General features: G+C 41.8%; 1 protein-coding gene across 1 annotated transcript in view; it reads left to right on the forward strand.

The window, feature by feature from the left end:
• Nucleotides 1-13531, forward strand: part of DNAH3 (dynein axonemal heavy chain 3) — a 229731-nt gene that overhangs the window by 195820 nt on the left and 20380 nt on the right. Inside the window, exons 53-54 of the mRNA XM_052659374.1 lie at nt 1563-3704; nt 10979-11204. Of these exons, the coding sequence (XP_052515334.1) occupies nt 1563-3704; nt 10979-11204 (2368 nt within the window). The remainder of the gene's footprint in view (nt 1-1562; nt 3705-10978; nt 11205-13531) is intronic.

A 13531-nucleotide genomic window follows, 5' to 3' on the forward strand; every position in this document is an offset into this window, starting at 1 on the left:
ATCTTTTTTGGGTGTTAGTTCTCAAAGGTCCTGTAGGTCTTAACAGAACCCTTCAGCTTCAGTTTCTTCAGTGTTACTGTTCAGGGCATAGACTTGGATTACCATGATATTGAATGGTTTGCCTTGAAAACAGACAGAGATCATTCTGTTGTTTTAGAGATTGCATCCAAGTACTGCATTTTGGACTCTTTTGTTGACTATGATGGCTAATCCATTTCTTCTAAGGGATTCCTGCCCACAGTAGTAGATATAAGGGTCATCTGAGTTTAATTCACCTATTTCATAGAGAGATGGCTTTTAAAGTGAGCCTGAAGTTTGTTCAGGAGCCAGCTAGATCCATTTACAACCTAGGTGAAGAGCTCATGTTAGGAAAGCACTTGGGATCATCAGGAAGTTGAAGGAAGCTTCTTGTAATTAAAGACCAGGGAGCAAGGCAAAGATGAGATTTCAAGGAGCTTGGGATTTGAGATCTTTTTTTTTTTTCAGAGTGTTTTTAAGTTCACAGAAAAATTGAGTTGAAGATACAGAAATTTCTCATATACCCTCTGCTCCCACTCATGCATGTTGTTCACTCATTCAACAGTGTCCAACTGTTTAAGACTGCATGGACTTCGCTTACCAGGCTTCCCTGTCCATCACCATTTCCCAGAGCTTGCTCAAACCTATCTCCATTGAGCCGATGATGCCATCCAACCATCTTGTTCTCTGTCATCCCCTTCTCCTCCCTTCAATCTTTCCCAGAATTGGAGTCTTTTCCAATGAGTAGGCTCTTCACATCAGGTGGTCAAAGTATTGGAGCTTCAGCTTTAGCATCAGTCTTTCCAGTGCATATTCAGTGTTGATTTCCTTTAGGATTGACTAGTTTAAGCTCCTTGCCATCCAAAGGACTGTCAAGAGTCTTCTCCAACACCATGGTTTGAAAGCATCAATTCTTTGGCACTCAGCCTTTCTTATGGTCTAGCTCTCACATCCATACATGGCAACTGGAAAAACCATTACTTTGACTATATAGACCTTTGTCACACACACATGCATAGCCTCCCTTATTATTAACATCTCCCACCAGAATGGTATATTTGTTTATAGTTGATGAACCTACATGGACACATCTTATCATCCAAAGTCCATAGTTTACATTAGGTTTCACTCTTGGTATTATGCATTCTATGAGCTTGAATAAATATGTAATGACATGTATAGTCTCTGCCCTAAAATTCCTCTGTGTGATCTTGGTTTTGTTTTGTTTGTTTGCTTGTTTTTGCTAAATATGAGGAGTAGCCCCTGCAGGGCTGCAAATTTCAGGCAGGATGTCTTAATAATAGTCTTGTCTCTTAGCTAATAGGAAGTTGCTGTATAACACAGGGAGCTTATCCCAGAGCTCTGTGACAACCCAGAGGGGTAGGATGGAGGGGGCGCTTGGAGGGAGGCTCAAGAAGGAGGGGATATGTGTGCATTTCTGATTGATTCATGTTGTTGTATGGCAGTAGCCAACACAACACTGTAATTATCCTCCAATAAAAAATTTTTTAAATAGCTTTATCTCTACTTCTTGTCCCAAACAGGTAAAATGATAGAAGATTACTGGGGGGTATCAAGAAAGATTCTCGGAGATCTGAAATTCTTGGAAAGTCTCAAGACATATGACAAAGACAACATTCCTCCAGTGATCATGAAGAGGATCCGGGAAAGGTTTATCGATCACCCAGATTTCCAGCCTGCTGTAATTAAAAATGTATCATCTGCATGTGAGGGTCTGTGCAAGTGGGTGAGGGCCATGGAGGTGTATGATCGTGTGGCCAAAGTGGTGGCTCCCAAACGGGAGCGGCTGAAGGAAGCTGAGGGGAAGCTGGACACACAGATGCAGAAACTGAACCAGAAGCGAGCAGAGCTGAAGCTAGTGGAAGACCGCCTCCAGGCCCTGAACGATGACTTTGAAGAGATGAATACCAAGAAAAAGACATTGGAGGGAAACATTGAAATCTGTTCCCAAAAGCTGATCAGGGCAGAAAAACTGATTAGTGGTCTTGGAGGAGAGAAAGACAGATGGACAGAAGCCGCTCGGCAGCTGGGCATCCGTTATACTAATCTGACGGGGGATGTGTTGTTGTCCTCTGGGACTGTGGCTTACCTGGGGGCCTTTACTGTGGATTATCGGGCTGAGTGCCAGAAGCAGTGGTTGGCCCAATGTAAGGACAAGGTCATCCCTGGCTCCAGTGACTTCAGTCTTAGCAACACATTGGGAGATCCTGTAAAAATTCGTGCCTGGCAGATTGCTGGGCTTCCCATTGATTCCTTCTCCATTGACAATGGCATCATTGTATCCAATTCCAGACGCTGGGCCTTAATGATTGACCCTCAGGGGCAGGCCAATAAGTGGATCAAGAATATGGAGAAAGCAAATAAGCTATCAGTCATCAAGTTCTCAGATACCAACTATGTGAGGACGCTAGAACACGCCCTGCAGTTTGGTACCCCAGTCTTACTAGAAAATGTTGGGGAAGAGTTGGATGCCTTTATTGAACCCATCTTGCTCAAGTCTACATTCAAACAGCAAGGGGTTGAGTACATGAGGCTTGGTGAAAACATCATCGAATACTCCAGAGATTTTAAGTTATACATCACAACCCGTTTGAGGAACCCACATTACCTCCCTGAGGTGGCCGTGAAAGTCTGTCTCCTCAACTTTATGATCACTCCCTTGGGCCTCCAAGATCAACTCCTTGGCATCGTGGCTGCCAAGGAGAAGCCAGAACTTGAAGAGAAAAAGAACAAGTTGATTGTGGAAAGTGCCAAGAACAAGAAACAGCTAAAGGAAATTGAAGATAAGATATTGGAGGTCCTTTCCCTTTCTGAGGGCAACATACTTGAGGATGAGACTGCCATCAAAATTTTGTCTTCTTCCAAAGTGCTGTCTGAAGAAATCTCTGAGAAACAGGAAATTGCTTCAGTGACAGAAACACAGATCGATGAGACCCGTATGGGCTACAAGCCAGTGGCTGTTCATTCTGCCACCATCTTCTTTTGTATCTCTGACCTGGCCCACATTGAACCCATGTACCAGTACTCCCTGACATGGTTCATAAACCTCTACATGCAGTCTCTGGCCCATAGCAAGAAGAGCGAGGAACTAGAGCTACGAATTGAGTACATCATTGATCATTTCACCCTCAGCATCTACAACAATGTCTGCCGCTCTCTGTTTGAGAAGGACAAGCTGCTTTTCTCCCTCCTCTTGACAATAGGAATCATGAAAGAGAAAAAGCAAGTTAATGAGGAAATTTGGTACTTTCTTCTAACTGGAGGCATTGCCCTGGACAACCCTTTCCCCAACCCAGTTTCTGAGTGGCTGTCTGAGAAGGCATGGGCAGAAGTGGTCCGTGCATCTGCATTGCCAAAACTGAAAGGCCTTATGGAACATTTGGAACAAAATGGTAATGAATGGAAGTTCATCTATGACTCAGCCTGGCCCCATGAGGAAACATTCCCTGGATCTTGGAAGTTTCTTCAAGATTTGGAGAGGATGGTGATCCTCCGATGTTTGCGGCCCGACAAAATGATTCCAGCCATTCGGGGGTTCATTGCTGAACACATGGGAAATGTATACATTGAAGCCCCTACATTTGATCTCCAGGGGTCCTACAATGATTCCAATTGCTGTGCACCGTTGATATTCGTGTTGTCTCCAGGTGCAGACCCAATGGCAGGTAAGGGTAGAATGTTGTCTGAGGAATATTAATAGATGGATAACAATAGCTTGTCCCTATTGAGCAGGAATCTCAAACTCAAATGGCTTTGAAGGGCAATCCAGTTAACAGACTAAGGCAGGGCTGGGACTACCTTTTCCCAGGCAGTCTTTTCTGGCCTAAAGAGGGCAGCTCTTTTGTATTGTGCCATTTGATAATGTGATCTTAGGATGACCAGATTATCTGCTTCTTCAAAAAGAAACCAGAAATTACCCATTTTTTAAAAAAATTTATTTATTTGGCTTCGTCAGGTCTTAGTTGCAGCATATGGCATCTTCCTTGCATCATGTGGGATCTTTCATTATGGTGTACTGGCTTAGTTACTCTGCGGCATGTGGGATCTCTGTTCCCTGACCAGGCATTGAACTTGTGTCCCCTGCACTGCAAGGCAGACTCTTAACCACTGGACCACCAGGGAAGTCCCAGAAATTACCCACTTTTAAATCTTGATAACTCATTCAATTTTTTTCTTAAAAAACTTTAAGAGGGTTAGCCAGGGCTAGATTTAGCCTGGTGACTGATAGTTTATCACCTTTGTCTTAGACCATTTTCTCAGACCATTGTTTCTCTCAGCTATGCTTTTTTCTCTTCTTTGAATCTTTAAATTTTTTAAGTAATTAATGCCTCATGTAGTAAAAAAAAAAAAAAAAAAGCAAAAAGCATAGGGTTATGGCTCCATTAGGACCATTTTGTCACCTCAACAGACATTTGGCAAAGTGGGAGAACATTTTTGTTCTCACAAATAGAGGGTACTACTGGCATTTAGTAGGTTAAAGTAAAGGATGCTGCTAAACAGCCTACAATCCCCAGGACAGCCCCCACAACAAAGGACTATCCAGACTATAATATAAATAGTACTGGGCTTTAGAAGAGCAAAAGGTACATCTTCCTCCTAACTGTCTCAGAAATAACTGCTACTAGTAGTTTGTGTAATTTTCCAGAAAGTGTGTGTGCATGTAAAAGGGTATGAGTTATTGATAGAAATAGATTAGTTTTCTATTCTGTTCAGTTCAGTTCAGTCGCTCAGTCGTGTCCGACTCTTTGCAACCCCATGAATCGCAGCACTCCAGGCCTCCTGTCCATCACCAACTACCGGAGTTCACCCAAACTCATGCCCATCGAGTCAGTGATGCCATCCAGCCATCTCATCCTCGGTTGTCCCCTTCTCCTCCTGCCCCCAATCCCTCCCAGCATCAGAGTCTTTTCCAATGAGTCAACTCTTCGCATGAGGTGGCCAAAGTACTGGAGTTTCAGCTTTAGCATCATTCCTTCCAAAGAAATCCCAGGGCTGATCTCCTTCAGAATGGACTGGTTGGATGTCCTTGCAGTCCAAGGGACTCTCAAGAGTCTTCTCCTGTTAGGGGATCTTAAAGCTTTAGTTTTCTCTGTTGTTGAATGAAGAAAGAATACTAGAAATGTCAGTGACAAGATTGCCAGTTCTCCTGTGAAAACAGAAATTTGACATGTATTCTGACCTTGTTAGAAACCCTGCTTCAAAGAAAATCAGAAGAAGGAGCTGAAATAAACTGGTACTTTTCCAGGTTCCAACACTTAAATTATTGTTATTGTCAAAGCTCAGTTCATGATCCCTTACTAGCATCTTGCTTCTTCCTTATGTTGTTTCTGTGGTAGGCTTATATAGGAAAAATGAGGGGAAGCTAGGAAAAGCAGAGAAAAGAAATGGAGGAAACAGTAGAATATGCTCTGTAAAATGATGATGTGTTGAGAGAACAGGTCTGTAAAATATAATGGTGTATGTAGCTTATTCCTGTCCCTGTATACTAGAGGCTTCATCAGATTCAGCTTGGATGATGTCCGAGGCAACCGCAGATGCTGTGTCCCTCATAGCGTGTCGTATTAGGAGACAGATACTGTCTGGTTGTCGTTTATCATTAGATTGATCAGTGAGTTCAGGAGTTGTCAGTGTGATTCACGTCAATACTCCTCTCCTGCCTCCTTTATAAAATTTCCCATCAGCCTTTCACCTAATATGGTGGCTCTCACTCTTGGCTGCACATTGAAATCAGCTAAAGAACTTTAAGAAAATCTCCATGAAAAAACAAATACTGTATAATATCACTTATATGTAGAATCTAAAATATGGCACAAATGAACCTATCTATGAAACAAAACCAGACTCACAGACATAGAGAAAAGACATGTGATTGCCAAGGAGGGGTTGGGAAGGGAAGGCTTGGAAGTTTGGGGTTAGTAGAGGAAAATTATTATATATAGAATGGATAAATAATAAGGTCCTACTGTATAGCACAGAGAAATATATTCAGTAGCCAAGGATAAACCATAATGGAAAAGAATATTAAAAAGAATGTATATATAACTGAATCACTTTGCTGTACAGCAGAAACTAACACTACACTGTAAATCAACTATATACTTTGATAAAAATAAATTAAAAGCAGCCAGTGAGAAAAACAAGATAACCTACAAAGAACAGCAGTTAGACTAGCAACCAATGCTTCAATAGCAACAATGCAGTTAGTGGAATAATGCCATCATTGTGCTAAAGGAAAATATGCAAACATAAAATCTATCTTTCAAGAATGGAATGAAATAAAGAGAACATCTTAATTAAAAACTGAAAAGAAGAAAGAAAATCTTCATGTGCACGCTTTGCCTTCTACCAATTCAATTAAAATCTTTGTAGGTTAGACCCAGGCACTGTGTTTTATAAAGCTTTTCAGGTAATACCAACATGCAGCCAATGTTGGCAACCAATGACCTAATGGTTTTATTGGCCTTAGAAAATCATTACCCAGATGCATTATTGCATTAGGGACTGCAAAATGATGAGAATTTAATTCTATCATTCCTCCCTCATAAATTAGCTGGAACTCTTCCATAAAGAAGAATTTTTCTTTATCAACTCTTTGGTTTACTCAGGCAGCAAAGGTTCTTGCTCATACACTATTTACCAGCTTTCAGAGTAATGAAAGCACTAAGAAGGTGGCTTTCTGGTGCATTTATTAGTGCATGGGTTTTAACATAGTGGATGTTTCACATATAGTACTGTTTTACTCCACCCCTGCCATCATTCCTTTTGATGCTCAGATTACTCATCCTTTAGCCTATTAGGATAGGAGTACCTCCATGGCGATATGCTTTTCACATAACCCCAGTAGTTTTTGATGACTTCCTTGCTGTGTAGAACTACCATATATCATTCAGGCTTATCTTGAACAAATGTTTCTTCAAGGAACTCCAATTCCTTTATTGGGTCATGGTATTTGGAAACCTAGGGTTCCTATCACTACTGAATACATCATTGATTGCAGACCTTAGTTTCCACTCATTCTCTTTTTGGCTGCATCCACCCTGCTGTTTTCAGCTAATTTTTAAAATGTATTTCTTTCTGGTTGCAATGGGTCTTCATTGCTGCACATGGGCTTTCTCTAGTTGTAGCAAGCAGGGGCTACACTTCATTGAAATGCATTGAGGAGGCTTCTGTTGTAGCGGAGCACAGGCTCTTACACATGGGCTTCCATAGTTGCAGTACCTGAGACTCAGTAGTTGTGGAATAAAGGCTTAGTGTTGCTCTGTGACAGTCTTCCCAGACCAGGGATAGAACCTGTGGCTCAAAAGACTTCATGTGATCTTTGGGTTTCCCTGGTGGCTCAGATGGTAAAGAATTCACCTGCAATGCGGAAGACCCAGGTTTGATCCCTGGGTCAGGAAGATCCCCTGGAGAAGGGAATGGCTACCCTCTCCAGTATTCTTGTCTGGAGAATCCCATGGACAGAGGAGCCTGATGGGCTACAATCCATATGGTCACAAAGAATCAGACACAATGGGAGAGAGTAACACTTCCACGTTGAATTTTTATCTTCAATACCAATGCTTTCCATTTCTAGAAGTTTTATTTGTTTTGTTTCAAATTCATGTATTTTTTTCCCATGGAAGTCTGAAATTTAGGCTGACTCAGGAAGCAATGCAGAAACTTGTCACTGGCTTAGAGCCTGGGTAAAAACAAAAAAGCAACAATTGTTCGGTGAGAAATTAAAATACCAAGCCTAGGCTACATGCAGATGAGTCTTTTAGAGTTATAGTACCCTGTGGTATGGGATTCTTAAGCTGAGAAATTTCCTGTAAAACTGATCCAGAAGGGGAAAACCCTGGGGACACTAGTGTTTGTATATACAAAATTGTTCTGTTAGGGCATTCCTTAAACCCACAGTATGTCAGACTCCCACAGAATAACACAAACTTGCTGATTGTGAACTGACAATAAAAAAAGTTATAAACTACGTGAGGAAACATATCACTATAAGGGATAATCAGCACATCAAACAATTAAGAGAATTAATACCCTCCCCAGGATTATGGGGATATTATGGGCTGAATTTGTCCCTCCCAAGTCTGTATGTTAAAGGCATAATTCCTAATACCTCAGAATGTGACTGTATTTGGAGATAAGGTTTTTAAATAGTTAATTGTGAGGTCATTAGGGTAGGTCCAAATCCAATATGACTGACGTCCTTAGAAGATTAGAACACAGATACAATGACAGGGAGAAGTCCATGCAAGGACACAGTGAGAAGATGACATGAGGAGAAAGTGAAAGTGAAGTTGCTCAGTCGTGTCTGACTCTTTGCGACCCCATGGACTATAGCCTACCAGGCTCCTCTATCCATGGGATTTTCCAGCAATAGTACTGGAGTGGATTGCCATTTCCTTCACCAGGGGAGCTTCCCAACCCAGGGATCGAACCCAGGTCTCCCACATTGTAGCCAGACACTTTACTGATGTTAGGAGAAAATGGCCACAAACAAGCCAGGAAAAGAAGCCTCAGAGGAAACCAAGCCTGCCAGCACTTGGATTTTTGATTTCTAGCTTCCAGTACAGAGAGAAAATAAATTTCTGTTGTTTAAGTCATCCAATCTTTGGTTATTTGTTATGGCAATCCTAGCGGATTAATATTGTCTCTGGGACAGACCATAAAAGAAACACACCTAGTTGAGCTATTTCAAATCCTGAAAGATGATACTGTGAAAGTGCTGCACTCAATATGTCAGCAAATTGGGAAAACTCAGCAGTGGCCACAGGACTGGAAAAGGTCAGTTTTCATTTCAATCCCAAAGAAAGGCAATGCCAAAGAATGCTCAAACTACTGCACAAATGCACTCATCTCACACGCTAGCAAAGTAATGCTCAAAATTCTCCAAGCCAGGCTTCAGCAATATGTGAACCGTGAACTTCCAGATGTTAAAGCTGGTTTTAGAAAAGGCAGAGGAACCAGAGATCAAATTGCCAACATCTGCTAGATCATGGAAAAAGCAAGAGAGTTCCAGAAAAACATCTATTTCTGCCTTATTGACTATGCCAAAGCCTTTAACTATGTGGATCACAATAAACTGTGGAAGATGCTGAAAGAGATGGGAATACCAGACCACCTGACCTTCCTCTTGAGAAACCTGTATGCAAATCAGGAAGCAATAGTTAGAACTGGACATGGAACAACAGACTGGTTCCAAATAGGAAAAGGAGTATGTCAAGGCTGTATATTGTCACCCTGCTTATTTAACTTATATGCAGAGTACATCATGAGAAACACTGGGCTGGAAGAAGCACAAGCTAGAATAAAGATTGCTGGGGGCAATATCAATAACCTCAGATATGCAGATGACACCACCCTTATGGCAGAAAGTGAAGAGGAACTAAAGAGCCTCTTGATGAAAGTGAAAGAGGAGAGTGAAAAAGTTGGCTTAAAGCTCAACATTCAGGAAACTAAGATCATGGCATCTGGTCCCATCACTTCATGGGAAATAGGTGGGGAAACAGTGGAAACAGTGTCAGATTTTATTTTGGGGGGCTCTAAAATCACTGCAGGTGGTGACTGCAGCCATGAAATTAAAAGACACTTACTCCTTGGAAGTAAAGTTATGACCAACCTAGATAGCGTATTGAAAAGCAGAGACATTACTTTGCCAACAAAGGTCCGTCCAGTCAAGGCTATGATTTTTCCAGTGGTCATGTATGGATGCGAGAGTTGGACTGTGAAGAAGGCTGAGTGCCAAAGAATTGATGTTTTTGAACTGTGATGTTGCAGAAGACTCTTGAGAGTCCCTTGGACTGCAAGGAGATCCAACCAGTCCATTCTAAAGGTGATCAGTCCTGGGTGTTCTTTGGGAGGAATGATGCTAAAGCTGAAACTCCAATACTTTGGCCACCTCATGTGAAGAGTTGACTCATTGGAAAAGACCCTGATGCTGAGAGGGATTGGGGGCAGGAGGAGAAGGAGACTACAGAGGATGAGATGGCTGGATGGCATCACCAACTCAATGGACATGAGTTTGAGTAAACTCCGGGAGTTGGTGATGGACAGGGAGGCCTGGAGTGCTGCGATTCATGGGGTCACAAAGAGTCAGACCCGACTGAGTGACTGAACTGAACTGAACTGAAAAATCATTAAAGAAGGAAAACTCAAAAACAAATATAACACTGGCTGCCTCTGAGGAAGAGAGATGTGAAAGAGATCTACTTGAAATTTCACTGTTCCAATACCAGTTTTCGTAGTAGGTTTGTAAAAGCCCAGTTCCTAAATTAACTTATTTACAAAGCAGAAACAGAGTCACAGATGTAGAAAACAAACATAGTTACCAGCAGGCAAAGAGGGTAGGGATAAACTGGGAGATTGGGATTGACACATACACTTTACTATGTATAAAATATATAACTAATAAGGACCTACTGTATAGCACCGGGAACTCTTTTTAGTATTCTGTAATGACCTATATGCGAAAAGAATCTAAAAAAGAGTGGATACATGTATTTGTATAATTGATTCACTTTGTTGTACACTTGAAGCTAACACAGACCCCATGGACTATAGCCTGCTAGGCTCTTCCACCCATGGGATTTTCCAGGCAAGAACACTGGAGTGGATTGCCATTTCCTTCTCCAGGGGATCTTCCCAACCCAGAGATCAAAACCTGGTCCCCCACACCACAGGCAGACTCTTTACCATCTGAGCCACCAGGGAAGCCCAAAATACTCGAATGGATAGCCATTTCCTTCCCCAGGAGATCTTCCCAACCCAGGGATCGAACTTGGGTCTCTGGCACTGCAGGCAGATTCTTTACTATCTGAGCCACAGGGGAAGCCAGATAAACTATACTCCACTAAAAATGAAATGTAAACCCCCTTTTCTGTGTTGTTATTGTAAATATGGTCTTAAGTAGCCTGTTCTCTTTCGAAAGTCCTTTTCTTCCTGATCTCAGGCCTGCTGAAATTTGCTGATGATCTTGGCATGGGAGGTACCAAAACACAGACCATCTCCCTTGGCCAAGGCCAAGGCCCTATTGCTGCCAAAATGATCAACAATGCCATCAAAGATGGGACCTGGGTGGTCTTACAGAACTGCCATCTGGCCACAAGCTGGATGCCTGCTCTGGAGAAGATCTGTGAGGAGGTGATTGTTCCTGAGAGCACCCACGTGGGATTCAGGTGAGATGTTGTCCCACCACTGTGTCTCTGGGCCCCAATCTTGAGCTCCATATGTCATGGTAATGACTGGGAATCCAAACAAGACAGTTCAACCCTCAAGAAGCTCTCAGTCTAGTAGAAGGCAGACCATATATGAATAATGTTGATACCATGCGGTACCTGCTGTACTTGTTCGAACACGAATGGACAAGGAAGGAAAAGTTGAGGAAGGCCTTGAGTATTGAAAGATAAATAGGAATTTTCCAGGAAGGACATTCCAGACAAAAGGGACAACATTTGTAAAAGCAAAGGAAACACCAAGAAGTTATCTTGTGATTCTGGGGTATATGCTGTGAGAAACTGTTGTAGGGAGGTGATATGATATGTCTGAAAAGATAGATTTAATACCAGCAAATTAGTTTTAAAACTTATTGGTCCCCCCCCCCCCAAAAAAAATCCCACCTGTAGTCTAGCTACTTGCTCTATCTTCTATTTCTGGAGATCCATGGAATTTTAATCAGTATTGGAAGCAGCCATTTGTTTTCTATGAACTTTAAAGTCCAGCAAGACTAGACCTAAATTTTTGCATTTAGAGAATGATGAAATGAACCAGATAGGCTTTCAAGTCTTTTAACTTAGATTTTCAGTGATCTTCTTATTCTGGACTGGGGTGAGCAAACTATGGCTGAATCCAATCTGCAGCCTGTGTTTGTATAGCTTGCAGTCTAAGAATAGCTTTACATTTTTTTATGGTTGAAAAAATTGAAAGAAGAATAATACTTTATGACATGTGAAAATTATATAAAATTAAATTTCAGTGTCTATAAATAGAGTTATAAAGTTTTATTGAAATATAATCATATTCACTCACATAATGTCTACAACTGCTTCTATGCTTCAAGTTGTTGTGACAGAGACCATATGGCACACAAAGTCTAAACCACTTACTATTTGATCCTTGATAGGAAAAGTTTGCCAAATCCTGTACTAGGCAACAAAGTTTGCTAGTTATTTTTATTTTAGTTATGTCTGGCTGAAAATAGAAAAGTGTTTGGTGTTTATTTACAAAGCCAGATTAGGCCATAGTTGATTGTATTCATGTAAGGCTCATTCAAGTTTAATGTAGAAGTTTAAGAGGAAATCCATTAATTTCAAGAATTCTATTTTGTATGGGATGCTGAGTTGTTTCATTTATTATCAGTTACATACTCAATGAAGAAAAGTTATTCATGTTGACATCTAAGACTTCTTGACCCCAAAGTTGGAGAAGGAAATGGCAACCCAGTCCAGTACTCTTGTCTGGAAAAGTCCATGAATGGAGGGGCCTAGTAGGTTACAGTCCATGGGATCACAAAGAGTCAGACACAACTGAATGACTTCACTTTCACTTTCACTTTTAACTTAACCCCAAAGTCACAAGCTTAAGTGCTTCCACAAGCCAGCAATGTAACATAAATGACTGAACAGGATTGGGCACAAGAAATATTCCACTTTCCACACTGCAGTAGCTATCATCATGGGCATTCAGCCTCAGTTGAATATCAGTAGGGGGTGGTGGGGACTGTGGTAAACTAGAAGCACATGCCCCTTAGATGGTAAAGCATCTGCTTACAATGCAGGAGACCAGGGTTCAATTCCTGGGTTGGGAAGATCTCCTGGAAAAGGAATTGGCAATCCATTCCAGTACTCTTGCCTGGAAAATCCCATAGAAGGAGGAGCCTGGTAGGTTACAGTCCATTGGGTTTCAAAGAGTCGGACACGACTGAGTGACTTCACTTCCATTTCCACTACTGCCTAATGACAGCTAACTGTTGCCAAGCAGGCATGAAGGCCTCTTGTGTCCAGATTTTCTGATTATTTTAAAGGAAAGATGGGAAACTAGAATTTTAAAGAATGAAAATGAAAGGAAGTGAAGTCACTCAGTCGTGTCCAACTCTTTGCAACACCATAGACTGTAGCCTACCAGGCTCCTCCATCCATGGGCTTTTCCAGGCAAGAGTACTGGAGTGGGTTGCCATTGCCTTCTCCAGAGGATCTTCCCAACCTAGGGTTCGAATCTGGGTCTCCAGCATTGTAAGCAGACGCTTTACTGTCTGAGCCACCAGGGAAGCCAGAATTTTAAAAGAAAGCCTAGATTTGTAAAAGCTGGCAACTACTTCAAAAATATGTTGCAGCATTGTGTTGGTTAGCATGGTGAGAGTTAAACATCAGCCAGCTGCAAACTGAGGTCAGGTCATAGGCCACCAGTTTATGGCCTCTCCTTCCCCTCTGAGCCCTGTGCCTGGACCATAGCAGGCTGCCCACCAGCCCTTACCACATCCCCAACTTTTCTTCCTCCATGTGGTTGT

This window comes from Budorcas taxicolor, chromosome 2 (genome assembly GCF_023091745.1).
Source record: "Budorcas taxicolor isolate Tak-1 chromosome 2, Takin1.1, whole genome shotgun sequence".
Classification (NCBI taxonomy): domain Eukaryota; kingdom Metazoa; phylum Chordata; class Mammalia; order Artiodactyla; family Bovidae; genus Budorcas; species Budorcas taxicolor.